General features: G+C 38.8%; 1 protein-coding gene across 11 annotated transcripts in view; it reads left to right on the top strand.

The window, feature by feature from the left end:
* The window catches only part of PARD3 (par-3 family cell polarity regulator), a 601,533-nt gene that overhangs the window by 262,684 nt on the left and 322,150 nt on the right, over nucleotides 1–16,699 (top strand). For all 11 annotated transcript variants that reach the window (XM_055428032.2, XM_055428014.2, XM_055428024.2 and 8 more), the window contains exon 4: nucleotides 7,516–7,691. In XM_055428032.2, the coding sequence (XP_055284007.1) occupies nucleotides 7,516–7,691 (176 nt within the window). The remainder of the gene's footprint in view (nucleotides 1–7,515; nucleotides 7,692–16,699) is intronic.

Here is a 16,699-nt window from a genome sequence, read left to right as displayed (position 1 = left end):
TACTTCTCTGAGGCCAAGACAAAATTGTGTTCTTTTATGCAATATTTTGCTTCATCAGAACAGTGAGAGGTGGGAAGCTTGTCAAATGAATCAGACAATTGTGTTTCATGCTTCATTTTGTTGATAAGGCCAGACCTCTGGAGTAGTCTCTTTCCTTACAATCATGTTCAAGTCATCCAAAGACCTCAAGGCAGTTGTGGCTACTTCTGCATTGTAACCCACAGCTCTTTGTGCATTTTTCATTCTTCTCTGAGGCAACTGGTAATGATACTACTTTGAGATGCTTTTATATTTTTTTCTAGTGCCTCTTCATAAATGCTTTTAAGTTCTGTTTAGGATGAGGTTTGGTGGATGACTATCAATATAGGAGTATATGATCCTATATGGAATCATACAGTTTTTAGTTTTAATGCTAAATCTGTGATTTTATAGATGGGGACACTGAGGTCCAGTGAGGTGGGCTGACATGTTGGGATTACACATTTAGGGAGGTGGTGGTTCTTTTTTTTTTGGTAGACTGAAGAGTTTTATTTGTGCCTTATAGTTCTAAAATCTGCTTACTTGATAGGCTATAGTTGGTCAGTCGATAAGTTGTGTCTGACTCTTGCAGTCTCACGAACTGCATCAAGCCAGGGGCTTCCCTGTCCTTCACCTAGTCATCCCTAGACTACCAGGAGGGAAAAGGTACAAACCAACACGTACAGTATGAGCCCGTTTTTGTAAAATAAAGCAGAAACACGCTAGGAATACAAACACTAAAGGCAAAGGCTGAGGTAAATGTTAACCAAAATCGTAAAAATTATAGCTTTTTATATTCTTCATCCAAGTACATGGTCAGTTCAGTTCAGTTGCTCAGCCGTGTCTGACTCTTTGTGACCCTGTGGACTGTAGCATGCTGGACTCCCCTGTCCATCACCAACTCCTGGAGCTTACTCAAACTCATGTCCATCGAGTTGGTGATGCCATCTAACCATCTCATCTTCTGTCGTCACCTTCTTCTCCTGCCTTCAATCTCCCAGCGTTAAGGTCTTTTCCAGTGAGTTAGTTCTTCACATCAGGTGGCCAGAGTATTGGAGTTTCAGCTTTAGCATCAGTCCTTCCAATGAACACCCAGGATTGATCTCCTTTAGAATGGACTGGTTGAATCTCCTTGCAGTCCAAGGGACTCTCAAGAGTCTTCTCCACACCACAGTTCAAAAGCATCAATTCTTGGGTGCTCAGCTTTCTTTATATAGTCTAATTCTCACATCCATACATGGCTACTGGAAAAACCATAGCTTTGACTAGACGGACCTTTGTTGGCAAAGTAATGTCTGTGCTTTTTAATATACTGTCTAGGTTGGTCATAACTTTTCTTCCAAGGAGCAAATGTCTTTTTAATTTCATGGCTGCAGTCACCATCTGCAGCGATTTGGGAACCCCCCAAAATGAAGTCAGTCACTGTTTCCATTGCTTCCCCATCTATTTTCTATAAAGTGATGGGACTGGATGCCATGATCTTAGTTTTCTGAATGTTGAGTTTTAAGTCAACTTTTTCACTCTGCTCTTTCACTTTCATCAAGAGGCTCTTTAGTTCTTCTTTGCTTTCTGCCATAAGGGTGATATCATCTGCATATCTGAGGTTATTGATATTTTTCCCAGCAATCTTGATTCCAGTTTTTGCTTCATCCAGCCCAGCATTTCTCATGACGTACTCTGCATATAAGTTAAATAAGCAGGGTGACAATATACATCCTTGACGTACTCCTTTTCCTATTTGGAACCAGTCTGTTGTTCCATGTCCAGTTCTAACTGTTGCTTCCTGACCTGCATACAGACTTCTCAGGAGGTCTGGTATTCCCTTCTCTTGAAGAATTTTCCACAGTTTTGATCCACACAGTAAAAGGCTTTGGTGTAGTCAATAAAGCAGAAGTAGATGTCTTTCTGGAACTCTTTTGCTTTTTCCATGATCCAACGGATGTTGGCAATTTGATCTCTGGTTCCTCTGCCTTTTCTAAATCCAGTTTGAACATCTGGAAGTTCATGTTCAAGTACATGGTCAGTGCTATAATACTCCAAGTCATAGCTTCTCCTAATCTGTATTCAATTGTTTATCTTCCTAGTGGTGTCATTTAATGAACATCTATTAATTTTAATGGAGATTTGGGTCCTTTGCATCACTAAGAACATCTCAGGGAGACTGTTTAGGTAAAACTCTATTCATAGTGATCCAGAAACATATTTTGTGTTGTTCACTGAGTTGATATTGAACCAAAGGTGCCCAAACAGTAATGGGTAAGATGAGGCTTCTTGGCACAAAATAAGATGGTAGCCCCAAATGTATTCCTTACTCAGCACAGCTGCAGTTTAAAGAAAAAAGCCATTTTATCTACTATTCTTGATGAGGCAGCAAAATGATAACTTTTAAAAAATCCTGACTGTTGAACATGCATTTTAATATTTTATTTAACAACATAGGAGGTAGGCATAAAGTACTTGCACATATCAAAAGTAGTGAAAGTGTTACTATCTCAGTCCTGTCCAACTTTTTGTTACTCCATGGACTATAGCCCTCCAGACACAGATCATCTATCCAAATGATTTTCCAGGCAAGAATACTGGAGTGGGTTGCCCTTTCCTTCTCCAAGGGATCTTCCTTGCCCAGGGATCCCACCCTGGTCTCGTGCATTACAGGTGAACTTTCTCATCTGAGCCACCAGGGAAACCACGTATTGAGAAAAACTTGTATATGATGATTTGAGTTTTAAGCTCCATTTTTAATGGAGCAGTGCTTTTATGTGAAAGAAGAATGGAAAAGCTGTGTTTATTCAGACTTTGGTTATCTGACAGGGTTTCTAAAAAATGGATGAACTGAGCCTGTCATTACATGGAAAACAACTTATAGTGTTCATTGCCAAAGATAACATTCGAGCTTTAAATTCTAGTAGAATTAGAATTTGGAAAACTTATATCCCATTGTGAGCATGATAACGTCCCAATACTTAATGATTTTTCTGATGGAATTGGTAGTGATATTCACATACGTGATTTTCTGCTATAAGGTAGTATATCAACATTTGGAGGGTTGGTTTAACCTAATTACTAATATATTCCAAGTAATTGTTGCAAAATTTTTCATGGGTAGAAGATCCATTCGAAGGGTAAGATGAAACAAGAGAACAAGAAGTTTGCATTATATATTGCAGCTAACCTTCGAGTCAAATTTTGGTGTGGTATCAAAGATATATAGTTATCTGAGGAGATTAATTTTTATTTTATTTATTTGACTGCACTGAGTCTTAGTTCTCTAGGCCAGAATACTGGAGTGGGTAGCCTTTTCCTTCTCCAGGGGATCTTCCCAACCCAGTGATTGAACCCAGTTCTCCCACATTGCAAGCAGATTCTTTACCAGCTGAGCCACTTAGTTATGGCACATGGGCTTTTAGTTGGTGCGTGTGGTATCTAGTTCCCTGACCTGGGATCAAACCTGGGCCCCTTCCATTGGGAGTGTGGCATCTTAGCCACTGGACCACCAGGGAAGTCCATCTGAGAAGATTATTAAAATTCTATTTCCTGTCGCAGCTAAGTGTTTGTGGAGTTCTTTTTTTCTTTGTATACTCGGTCATATTGCAGCATGTTAATGAAGAAGCAGAAATGAGAATCCAGATGTCTGCTGCTAAGCAACATGTGAAATAGTGCTCCTCTCCAGCTTCATATGCTTTGTTTTATAAAATCATTTTCATAAAATTCTGTTATTGTTAACTTAAGAATGAATAAATATTAAAAAACTTTTTTTTTTTTTCATTTTCACTTCTAGCATGCCTAGCTATAACCCACATAAACAAAAGTTTTTTGGGTTCTTCAGTAACTTTTAGAGTGAGAAAGGGTCCTGAGGTCAACGTTGAGAAATACCGGTTTGGGTGTCTGTCCCCTGGGGCATGCTTCGTCATCTTATGCATCATACTTCTTTTATTGAACTAGTAGAGATTTTTTCTTTTTTTCTTTTTTTTTCTTCTCCTTTTAACATTTTTGAAATTTGGATTCCTCTTGTTTCAGTTTATATGTATAGCTAATATAATAGTTCTTCAATTCTCCCAAATCTAATGATGCTATTAAAATCCATGTTAGATTTCTCAGTGTATGTAATTTTACTTTGAAAACACTGCAAAATTCATCCCCTTTACAAAACTGAGTGACATTTATATCTGCAAGTAGCTAGAAGTGGAGTGTATTTTACAATGAATGGTCAAATAATAGAATTAATTTCATGATTTGGGTGGTGATGGAGCGCTGACCAAGGAGTCTCAAGTTCTGGCCAGAAAACTCTCCCCGTGCTCTTCCTGTTACCTCTCAGGCTCCACTTATGGGTCTGTGAAGTGAGTCACATGTTTCTCCACTGGGCCTGCATGCGTGCTGAGTCTCTTCAGTTGTGTCCAACTCTGCAACCCCATGGACTGAAGCCCACCAGGATCCTCTGTCTATGAGATTCTCCAGGCAAGAATACTGACTGGAGTGGGTTGCCATTCCCTCCTGCAGGGGATCTTCCTGTCCCAGGGACTGAACCTGCATCTCCTGCAGCTCCTGCATTGCAGGTGGATTCTTTACCACTAAGCCACCAGGGAAGCCCCCTTCTCCACTAGTATTAATGCTTAAAATAAAGATTCAGATCCTTTCAAGTCATTGACTTCTTAATGTTGTTTAATATGTGCATGCATGAGTATAAACTGGATGAAAATACCATAATTTTCACACAGCCATAAAATGAAGGAATTATAGACCAATGAAAATGTAACTTGTCACTATCAGTTTCCTGTCTCAGTTGCAGCCAGCGTGAGCGTGGATGTGCGATGTGTTCTGGTGTCTTCACGTGTGCTGTCCATGTGCTCTTTGATGACTCTGTTCTTACAGTTCATCAACTGCAAGAAAACCTGACTTCAAGATCATCATGCTGTCACTTGGCATTCCTTTGCTGAGAACACATTGTTTACTTTTCAAAATGAGTTTTGATCTCCTGCGGCATCCTTCACCGTATGGTTTGTGTCAATGCTGCCTGCGGTCTGTGCCCCGGCATCTCGCCAGAAGAGGCAACTGAAAGGTCTGCAGTCCCGCTGTAACTCCACCTCTTTTTGAATCCACTTTCTTCCTCTGCATCTCTAATTTTGAGGGTTACAGATGCAAAGAGGTACAAAGTGCTAATTATTTGTGTCTGTTTCAGACTAACAGATTAACACAGTGATCATGACTTTTCAGAAAACTATGATCCTAATTATGTATCTAATCTGAATCGGGTCTGCAGTGTATTTCTCTTGGGGAGAATTTCAGAAACAAGTTGAGTAAGCTGTTTTATTGTGTCCAATCGAATTCTTTGAAATTTATAGTCTCTGAATTTATTTGGGGGTGAAATGTACTTTCATGTACTTTTTTATTTTATCATTGTCGGTACTGCTTTTAGTCATTACTTCTGGACTGTTTTTAAGGCCTTTTGTGAACTAATAGTGTTTCTTTTAGACTTCACACACACACACACACACACACACACACACAAATACAGGTATATACAGTTCCTTAACAACCAAGCAGTCAGCAGCCCTGTAACTGGAGGCAACAGAACCCATTTCTAAGGAGCAGTTTTGTAATTTCCCAGAAGTATTTTATTCTCCCTCCTCCCCATTTTGTTGCTTTTCTGCTTACCCTTTTGATTTCTGAATCTGAGAACAATTTTGTTAATTGGGAGAGGACTTTTTTATGGTAAGAGCGTAGTACTATTAACACACCTAGATCCTTAGAGGTATATTTTTGTGAACATGTTTTTGAGACTGACTGTATATAGTTCTTTGTTTTGTTTCTATGTTTTTAGTATAAATTGTGAGCAATAATGACTGTCACACGTTTTTTACATACACTTAAAAATTATAAATTATTCTTTCCTGTAATTTTCCTGTATGTGTTTCTCTTAGCAAATTAAGATAAACACCAAAAGTATTAAATGTTCAAAATATTTTTTTCTCTGGTTATGTTACTCAGACTCTTTATTGGTTATCAAATCCTCATGATGTGGAAGCAAATGTTAAATGCAACATTTTATTATGATTCATTTGCTTCTCTGATCATTCATATGTTTTCTCTGATCGTTTCTAATTTGCTTTAACATATTTGAGACTATTGAATTGACAATGGTTTAAATGTAACCGTTAACATATATAAATCATCTTTCCTTAGTTTCACGTCCTCAAGGATCTCCATAGCCAACCATTGGCCAGATGCATCAATATTCCAAAATTGTTTCTCAAAGAATAAATGATGAGTTTACTCCTTCTCCACTAAAGCTGTTTTGTTCAAGGCTTTTAATAAGTATTTACCATGCATCCTAGGTTTTGTAAACAAATTGCTCTAAGCATTAATTTAATCTAAACTTTTGTCGTATGTTTATCATGCCCTCCGCTCAATTGATGTGTGGGGCTTTTGCTTCTGATTCTCAGTGTTACAGATGCATATGCCACTGTTCTTCTTCCTGGTTTTTGTAGTGTTTCTTTTCCGTTGTCACAGTGATCACATCTGCTAGCGTGTACCCAGTGCTACCATGTGAAGGCTAACCTGAGTCTGTTATTGATATTTTTTAGAATAATTGCAAATAGAATACAGCTGATAAAACACCACCTTTTATGTAACGTGTATGTGAGTATATGGCAGGTACTACCTGAGGATACTACCAGCTGGCGCAGTGGTCAAGAATCCGCCTGCCAGTGCAGGAGATGCAAGAGACTAGAGTTTGCTCCTTGGATTGGGAAGATCCCCTGGAGAAGGCATGGGAACCCACTCCAGTATTCTTGCCTGGAAAATTCCATGGACAGAGGAGCCTGGTGGGCTATAGTCTATGGGAATTGCAAAGAGTCGGACATGACTGATTGACTGAGCATGCACACTTGCATATTGGTATTCTGATTTTAAGATTTCATTATCTGAAGGATAAGAAATATGTTTGTGCTTTGTACTTTTTGATAATACTTTGTTGAGCAAAAGAAATATTTTATTCAACAGATTTCTTTACTAGAAAAGCCAAACCAATGTCAGGATGATAATAGCAGCAATGGTTATTTTTGCCACTCTCTGTTGAGTGCACACCATGTATCAGGAACTGTTTTAAGCAGTCTGTCTCATTTAGTCCTTGTAGTACCCTTAGGTGAGAATTGATATTTTATTGCTGTTTGTGTAGGAAGGGACCAGGGAGAGGACAGAGAAGCCACTTGCCTAGAGCCACTCAGGTAACAGGTGTGAAATGCAGATACACCTGGCTGTCTTACTCCAGAGCAGGTCATCCTGTAGATAAGTATTCTTTCATCCTGTAGACATCTTGTTTCTTTCTCAGTGAAGTCTTTTAAAGAAACGAGTGGAATTTCTACTTAGGATGCTGACCCACTGTCACCTTAAAGTGTTACTCTACTCTTTAATCTTTGGGATTTAGCTACCTTTATTCTCACACACAGTTTTCAGGTGTTAGGTTATCTTTTAAAAACACAATGCTTTTTTGTGTTACAGATATGCCTCTTCATGTCCGCCGAAGCAGTGACCCAGCGTTAATTGGCCTTTCCACGTCTGTCAGTGATAATAACTTCTCTGAAGAGCCTTCAAGGAAAAACCCCACACGCTGGTCGACAACCGCTGGCTTCCTCAAGCAAAACACTGCTGGCAGTCCTGCAGCCTGTGACAGGAAGGTGAGCGCCTCTTGTTCGTGTCTCCTTCCCACCAGTGAGGGCTGGCACCCAAGGGCCAGAACTTTGTGTCCACAGCATCCCCACTGTGTCCTCTGTGACCTTCACGCCAGTGTTCCAAGAACTTCCTATTTTGTATTGCCCTTGAACTTTCTGATAAAAATCTGTGTTATTTTTCCATTTTTTTGGATCAATAACATGTTCATATGATTAAACATGAAAACGTACAACATGAAATATACATACATAAGGTCTGTCTCCAAACTTGTCTCCTGGTTACCCTTGTCTCTGTCCTCTTTAGCAACCCTCTTAGGAACTTTTTCCGTGTCCTTAAAGGGGTATTTTATCAATGTGTAAGCGTATATCCACATTGGCCCCTGAGGTGTACTAAAGAAATTATAGCATATGGACTGTTAAGGATGAAATTGGACTTTGTCCATGGTCATTTTCTCTCACTATTCAATTGAAAATTTTATCTTCATACGAAATGAAAGCGCACTGTCTAGTCTTAATAATATTCTCCTCTTTGACCTGATTTAATTTTGTCCATGACCTAATTTATTTAGTCTGTTTAGCCTACTTTTTTCCACTTTGTATTCATGGTCTTTGTCATATATTTCTTACCATCCCGTTCTGTTAGACCTCTAACCTTTTACCCAATGAGCTTTAAGCTGTGCTTGTCATTTTCACTGCTGAATTTATAAAATAGATTCTCAGCGAACATCTATTGAATGAATTCATGACCATTTTTCAGTGCAGCCTGTAACTGAGCACTGTATGTATTGAGAAGTATGGAAACATATTAATCACATATTAGTAGTAAAATAAATGTAGCTGGATATTTGCTTGATTTAGCCTTTGCATCTATGTTAAAATACCTTTGTAGTTTCTTTTAACTCAGTTTCACATATCAACAAACTCCTTTTTGTACTAGTTTGTGTAAAGAAACCAAAAGGATATATAAGTTTAAACTGAGAAGACTCTATTAAGAAAATGCAATGTTCTGTAGTCTCTGCTTATTTTGGATGAGAGGTTTAACTGTTAGGCTCATTCTTCTGACCTATTTTATTAGGTATGTGATGAGTATCTTATTGAGATTAGCCTGAAAATTTAGAATTTTTTATCACACAGCAAACTATTCAAATAATCTGGTTTCTGAATAGGCCTCACGACCTTTCATTTATGTTTGGTATAGACCTGATTTACTTGCATATTCACAAATATATGGCTTCCCTGGTGACTCAGACGGTAAAGTGTCTGCCTGCAGTGTGGGAGACCTGGGTTTGATCCCTGGGTTGGGCAGATGCCCTGGAGAAGGAAATGGCAACTCACTCCAGTACTCTTGCCTGGAGAATCCCATGGATGGAGGAGCCTGGTAGGCTAAAGTCCGTGGGGTCGCAAAGAATAGGACAGCTCTGAGCCACTTCACTTCACTTCACAAATATATAGCAAGTCAAATTGGTAGTTTAAAAAAATTTATTCCTTTTAAAAAGGTTTTTGCTTAGTTGTAGGATGGTGGGTCAGAACTCATTGAAGAAATGAAGGTTTTCTTTCTAATTCATTCAACATCTTGTCTGTATGAGTCAGCTTCACTTGTAGTGAAGAAAACCACAGGAGCTATTTTAGACATAAAAGGACTTAATACTGAGAATTTGTGTTTCAGAAATTCACTGGAAGGGCTAGCAGAGCAGGCCGTAGTCTGGCTTTCTGGACAGTGTCCGGCTGGTCTGAGGAGTGGGTACGAAACCTAATGTCCCCATTCCTGCATCTGCTCAGTAGACATTCACTCCATCTCCTCATGTGCTCACCTTGCCTCCTTTCACCTGTGTACCTGACCTGAACCCAGGAATACCCCAGAAAACACCACCATCTCCACTGCTTGCCACTAACAATAGCCCAAGGAAACTCTCTATTTCACAATTATCATTAACATCACAGGCTCTTGAATCCAAATGAGCAGAATGAAGTTTGCTCCAGATACTTGTCTACAGGGGTGTTTTTTTTTCCTGGGAAATGAACTTTAGTGTTGCAGCCTCCAGAGCCCATAGAGGCTACCCAGAGCAGATGGGGATCCTTATGGCCAGTTCTTTTTAAAAATAATGTGTATCTGTCATTGTAAAAGTGTGGGCAACTAGTAGCATAGAACAGAACTATAATAGCCTGTTTCAAAACTCAGCTTAATACAGATGTTAATGATCACACACACGAAGTTGGAGTCATTCTGTCTACATAGTTGCATCCTGATGATTTCTACATGTCTTTCCATTTCCTGGGGATTTCGCCTGGTGTGAATTTTGTTAGAAAATATTTTTGATGAATGCAGGATATTCCAGTGTAGAGTATACTTCATCATTCTCTAATTGTTGGACATTTATACTATTTTTTCACATTATAAATATCAGTGCTATGAGATAAACTTGAATATAATTTTATTGGTTTTACAAATGGTTACTTTTTTCCTATCAGGAGTGGTATTTAATGTAGCTAGATAGTCACACTTTTCCTTAGCAAAGTCCTTGATTCACACACATATCTCTAGATGACATCATATTCACTTATGGCACATGTTAAAGGTAGTGTGCAGGGAATTTGTCTTTTGAATTATCTTTGGCTTTACTTTTCAATACCTATTTACTAAGTTTCCTGGTCTAGATTTTAAGCTATTTGTAGTTTAGTCTGAGAAGTGTTTTTTTTTTTTTTTTTAACATGTGTATGTCTGATAAATGCTGTCTTATTTTCTGTGAATGACTTGTGATATTTACAGTATAAAGGAAGAATGCTTGAAGGAAAGCATACTTGCTTACTGGTATTAAATTTTATTTATTTGTGTTGCATCCATGAGCGCTCACTCATGCTGGGCAATTTCAAGATGTTATAAATTCTTATCAGTGTGTAGAGATTTAGGTTTTCTGTATAAAAACATGGAAATAAATTAGTTAAGGGTTCACGGTCCTATGATTTATTGATCTCTGTGCTTGTATAAATCATCTCTGTTCTTGTATAACTCATCTGCATATGTAAGTAGTTTTCTATTTTTCCAAGTTAAATAAACAAAATGGTTTTGGAGTAACCTATCAGCTAAAGCCTCTTCTTTCTGAACAAGACAGCCACAGTGAATTCTGCCTTGTGGTTCAAAACCACAGAGGAGAGGTGGAGTCTAACCAGGTTAAAGAGTGATACTGTGCTGTCAGATTTAGAGGGCACAGTGCACAGACTTTGATGCTACTAAGCCAGATGAGAACTCAGAAACCAAGAGTGCTACAAACTTCTGAATTTCTTAAATTTTGTCAGTTTTACCTGGCAGTGAGGCATAGAGGGGAGGAGACTCTTGGCTTTTTTCAGAGTTCTCTGGAACATTGGCTCATTCCTTTCTCAGCATTTTGTGGCTGACTGCCCTTTCCACTTCTTTGAGACCAATTTGCTCACACTTTGTGTGGAAAATACCTTGCTAGAAGATGTATTGTCCTTTGAGATTTTGTGTGCAAATTAATATTTCATCTTGGGAAAGAGTCAAGATATTTCAGTCAGCGTGAATATTTAAGTTGTCTTGCCACCTGTTCAGCCATCCTTGTTAGGTCCATATCTCTGTGAATGGAAGGGGCCGCCTAGGATGTGGACATGGTTTGACTCAATTCAGTGTAATGAGGTGCTTATCACAACCAGCCTGCCATGAGATTTCAGGGACAAGGTCTCTGTTCTGTTCATTGGGCAGGGGTTATAAGCTGTAGTTTCTTTCTGATGAATAATAAGAGGTGTTACTTTTTTAAGGTAGAAGTAGATGTTTTTCTGGAACTCTCTTGCTTTTCTGTTGATCCAACGGATGTTGGAAATTTGATCTCTGGTTCCTCTGCCTTTTGTAAAACCAGCTTGAACATCTGGAAGTTCTCGGTTCACGTACTGTTGAGGTCTGTCTTGGAGAATTTTGAACATTACTTTGGTAGCGTGTGAGATGGGTGCAATTGTGCGGTAGTTTGAACATTCTTTGGCAATGCCTTTCTTTGGGACTGGAATGAAAACTGACCTTTTCCATTCCTGTGGCCACTGCTGAATTTTCCACATTTGCTGGCATATTGAGTGCAGCACTTTCACAGCATCATCTTTCAGGATTTGAAATAGCTCAACTGGAATTCCGTCACCTCCACTAGCTTTGTTCGTAGTGATGCTTCCTAAGGCCCACTTGACTTCACATTCCAGGATGTCTGGCTCTAGGTGAGTAATTACACCATTGTCATTATCTGGGTCATGCAGATCTTTTTTGTATAGTCCTTCTGTGTATTCTGCCACCTCTTCTTAATATCTTCTGCTTCTGTTAGGTCTATGCTATTTCTGTCCTTTATTGTGCCCATCTTTGCATGAAATGGTCCCTTGGTATCTCTATTCAATAAGTATAGTTTAATTTCCTGCCTTTTTTGCTAATTTGTGTTATATTGAGAGCATTTTTCTGTGTCTTGTAAATATTGATAGCTTGCACAATGTTCTGTTATGTAATGATTTTTCAGACTTTTTTTTTATTAACTTTGGTGTTTGTTGTTGTTGTTTAACATATTTATATGTTTTCCTTTTTTTGTTCTTATAAATAATCTTTAGCAGTACCCTTCAGAGGATATCCTAATATACCAATCAGATGTTGACATCTCTGATTATTTTCTTAGAATAGATTCCTTAAGTAGAATATTTGACCAAGGAAGCAAACAATTTTAAGGCTCTTGATAGTTATTTTCCATAAATTCATAAATGATAAAGTGAAAAGTACTTATGTTGTATAAAGAGGTTTGTGATAAGTCCTAGAAGGGTGGGCTGGGAAGTGAGAGGTAGAATGAAGAGCACCAAGAAGCAACTGGTACTACTTCTGAATTCCAGTACTTACTGTCCTACTGAACAGCTTAATGGTTCCATTTGACTGTGCATCAGAATTACCTATGGACTTTTAAAAGATAAAACACATTGATACCAATAGATTCATTTATCTGTTTCAGGACATTTATGTGTGTTTATTTAAAGCTCTCCTGTTGATTCCAGGAGAGTCTTTTTTAAAGAACTTGAGTCCAGTTCAAAAGGGATGATGTCTTTGCCTGTCAAGAGAAGGCAAATAAAAGTATAATTCTGATTTTGAGATGTTTTCTTTTTAGGCTAGGTTTTCTGTCTTAGAATAGAATCTGGAACATTTAGCATATGTGATTTTGTGACATTTCATTTCATTTTATATTCAGCTCATATTTATCATTTTTAAATGAAAATCTATTATTGAGTCTTTTTTAAAAAGTATAACAACACCCCATTGAGATATTAGATCCTATCGTATCAATACAAAGCTAGAACAGGAAATATTTTTCTAGATAGAAGCTATGATAAAAGCAGTATTTTTGTTTATTGCTAATTTGTGCATCCATCCTTTCCCCCTAATCTTAGTTGAAAGTACATTTGAATACATAAGGTCATTTTCTGGGACATGAGATTCCTAGCATTAGGGTCATCAATGCTAATCAGACAGAAGAAACCTCCAGAAAACTCCTAATACCTGTTTTATTGAGAGTGGGAGTAAGAAAACTTTTACAGTTGATATGCAGACAATAAAATAGCAATAATCTTTGAATCCTATTTCATGTGATTATAAAGTAGCTGCTTGCCAGCTCAGTCAGTCATTCATTTGTTCATTCATTGGAAAATGATATTCTGTTTAGCTCTTTTTTTCTTCCCCCTCCTCTTCTCAAACCTTTGGCTTCTTAGTCTGCTTCTTCTCATTTTTCTTTCTAATGTAGAAGACCAGTCATATTGGTAAATTTGAAAATACTAGTGCATTTTAGCAGGAGGCTATTAAAAAAAGTTGTTCATGCCATCTAGTTACAATAATCATCTAAAACCTCAAAGGATGGGCAAAGAAGTTTTTTAAAACCATGTTTTCTCTATGTATTCAGTTCAGTTCTCTATGTATGCTGCTGCTAAGTCACTCCAGTCGTGTCAGACTCTGTGCGACCCCACAGACAGAAGCCCACCAGGCTCCCCCGTCCCTGGGATTCTCCAGGCAAGACCACTGGAGTGGGTTGCCATTTCCTTCTCCAATGTGTGAAAGTGAAAAGGGAAAGTGAAGTCGCTCAGTCGTGTCCGACCCTTGGCGACCCCACGGACTGCAGCCTACCAGGCTGCTCCATCCATGGGATTTTCTAGGCAAGAGTACTGGAGTGGCTTGCCATTGCCTTCTCCTCTCTATGTATCGTTCAGTTCAGTTCAGTTCAGTTGCTCAGTCGTGTCCGACTCTGCGACCCCATGAACCGCAGCACGCCAGGCCTCCCTGTCCATCACCAACTCCCGGAGTTCACTCAAACTCATGTCCATCGAGTCGGTGATGCCGTCCAGCCATCTCATTCTCTGTCGTCCCCGTCTCCTCCCACCCCCAATCCCTCCTAGCATCAGACTCTTTTCCAGTGAGTCAACTCGTCGCATGAGGTGGCCAAAGTATTGGAGTTTCAGCTTCAGCATCAGTCCCTCCAATGAACACCAAGGATTGATCTCCTCTAGAATGGACTGATTGGATCTCCTTGCAGTCCAAGGGACTCTCAAAAGAGTCTTCTCCAGCACCACAGTTCAAAAGCATCAATTCTTCGGTGATGTATAGCTGTGCTTAATTTTCTGCAAGATTGTTGTTAAGTTGCTAAATTGTGTCAGACTCTTTGCAACTCCATGAACTGCAGCACACCAGCCTTCCTTGTCCTTCAGTATCTTCTGGAGTTTGCTCAAATTCATGTCCATTGAGTCAGTGATGCCATCCAACCATCTTATCCTCTGTCATCTCTTTTTCCTCTTGCCCTCAGTCTTTTCCATGTTCAGGGTCTTTTCCAGTGAGTCTGCTCTTTGCATCAGGTGGCCACAATATTGGAGCTTCAGCATCAGTTCTTCTAATGAATATTCAGGGTTGATTTCCTTTAGGATTCCCTGGCTCTATCTCCTTGCTATCCAAGGGACTCTTAAGAGACTTATTCAGCACCACAGTTCAAAAGTATCAATTCTTCATTGCTCAGCCTTCTGTATGATATAGCTCTCACATCCATACATGACTAGTGGAAAAACCATAGCTTTGACTATATGGACCTTTGTTGGCAAAGTGATATTTCTTCTTTTTAATACACTGTCTCAGTTTGTCATAGCTTTTCTTCCAAGGAGCAAGTGTTTTTTAATTTTGTGGCTACAGTCACCGTCTGCAGTGATTTTGGAGCTCAAGAAAATAAAATATGTCACTGTCTCCACTTTTCCCCTATCAGATTAGCTTTGAGGGAAATCCAGCTGAGACCCAGGTCTATGACTAACCTGGTACAACATTTGTACTTTCTGCAAAAGGCCACTAAAACTATAAATATCACCGCTCTATTTTGCATATTTAAAGATCTTAATTTGAATTCACTGCGTTTTTATGCTTTCAGTACTTAATGAATCTACTCATTTCTGCAATGGGCTAACCTCAAGTGCCAAGCTCTACTTACTAGTCTGAGTTTTTAATAACCTAGATTCATCTTCTACTTCTCTGCCATGTTTAGGAATGTAATCTTCCTTCACATGCTTTAAATATTATAATTTGTGTTCGTAGTTATGGACTCCTAAGGTGCTATTGAGAAAATGGTTAAGCCTGGATGTGATATTTTTAGAACTCACAAACCATTCCAGGAATATAAATCCAAAGCAATGTCAGGATTCTTGTTTAGTGCCCTCAAAGTTACTCATCCTACAGATGGAATTGAAGATAATAAACCTGTTTTCTTAATTTGAGGGAGGAGACTAGGAACTCATTAACTTACATTGAAGAAAAATTCAGGTATTCTTTAGACATGTAAAAGTATTTTGGCCTCATTTTGTCTTTCTAAGTGGTTTCTATTTTTAATATTTAATACTTTAGCTTCTAAACCTACAATTCGGTTCATTAAGTCATGGCCTGTCACTAAAGAGAAGAGCCTTGGTGGGCTGCTGGGACTGGGTTCCCTGGTGTTTGCCCTCCCGCTGTATTTCATTAATAACTTGCCTGTGTTCTAGGTACCATCAGGTGGGCTCCTGTGGGAAGATGTATTCCAGTCAACATTTTTTTCAGAGTGGGGGTAGAAGTGGTTTCCATCTGTCCCATCTCCAAGAGTACTGTTTTTGAGGTTTTGGTGTTTTTGTGTCGTGATAAGCCAAGTTGGTTTGAGTACTTGCAGGGTGTATTATGTGTTGTATCTCATCTATTCACTCTGAAGTCTAAGTATTGTTGCAATTCATTGATCAAGAGGCAGAGTCTGAAAGAGTTTAAATAACTCACCTTAGAGTTAAGCCAACTGCTAAACAATAAAGTTATTAATCTTGATTATCCAGTTTCATATTTTGTGCTCTTGATTTTACTACCCACTTTCCTACATACTTACAGACTTTACATATTGCCCAATGTTCGTTTAGTTGTATATTTTAAACTGTAAAATATTTCATAACAACCTCATTTCTGTTGCCTCTAAAACTTTGTTAGGCAATTAAAATAGAAATATAAGAATAATCAGCGTTTGTTATTAAAAAACTGGCATAATTTTTAAAACCTTACCAAGTCTATATTAATTATCTTAGCATCTTCAGTTCAGTTCAGTTTAGTCGCTCAGTTGTGTCTGACTCTTTGCGACCCCATGAATCACAGAACGCCAGGCCTCCCTGTCCATCACCAACCCCTGGAGTTCACTCAAACTCATGTCCATCGAGTCGGTGATGCCATTCAGCCATCTCATTCTCTGTCGTCCCTGTCTCCTCCCACCTCCAATCCCTCCTAGCATCAGACTCTTTTCCAGTGAGTCAACTCGTCTTAGTCTTGAGTAAAAATATGCTAGCTTCATTAGTGTCACTAATCCTTTTGGTGAATACCACTAAGCTGTACAGTTAAATAGTTAAAATGTGACTTTTATCACAGTGGTGGTGGTGGTTTAGTCGCTAAGTCATGTCCGACTCTTGCGACCCCATGGACTGTAGCCTGCCAGGCTCCTCTGTCCATGGGATTCTCCAGGTAAGAA

The sequence above is a fragment of the Moschus berezovskii genome, chromosome 15, assembly GCF_049115385.1.
Source record: "Moschus berezovskii isolate FMDL1 chromosome 15, NW_MosBer_1.0, whole genome shotgun sequence".
In the NCBI taxonomy this organism is placed as follows: domain Eukaryota; kingdom Metazoa; phylum Chordata; class Mammalia; order Artiodactyla; family Moschidae; genus Moschus; species Moschus berezovskii.
This window is presented reverse-complemented; position numbering and strand designations above follow the sequence as displayed.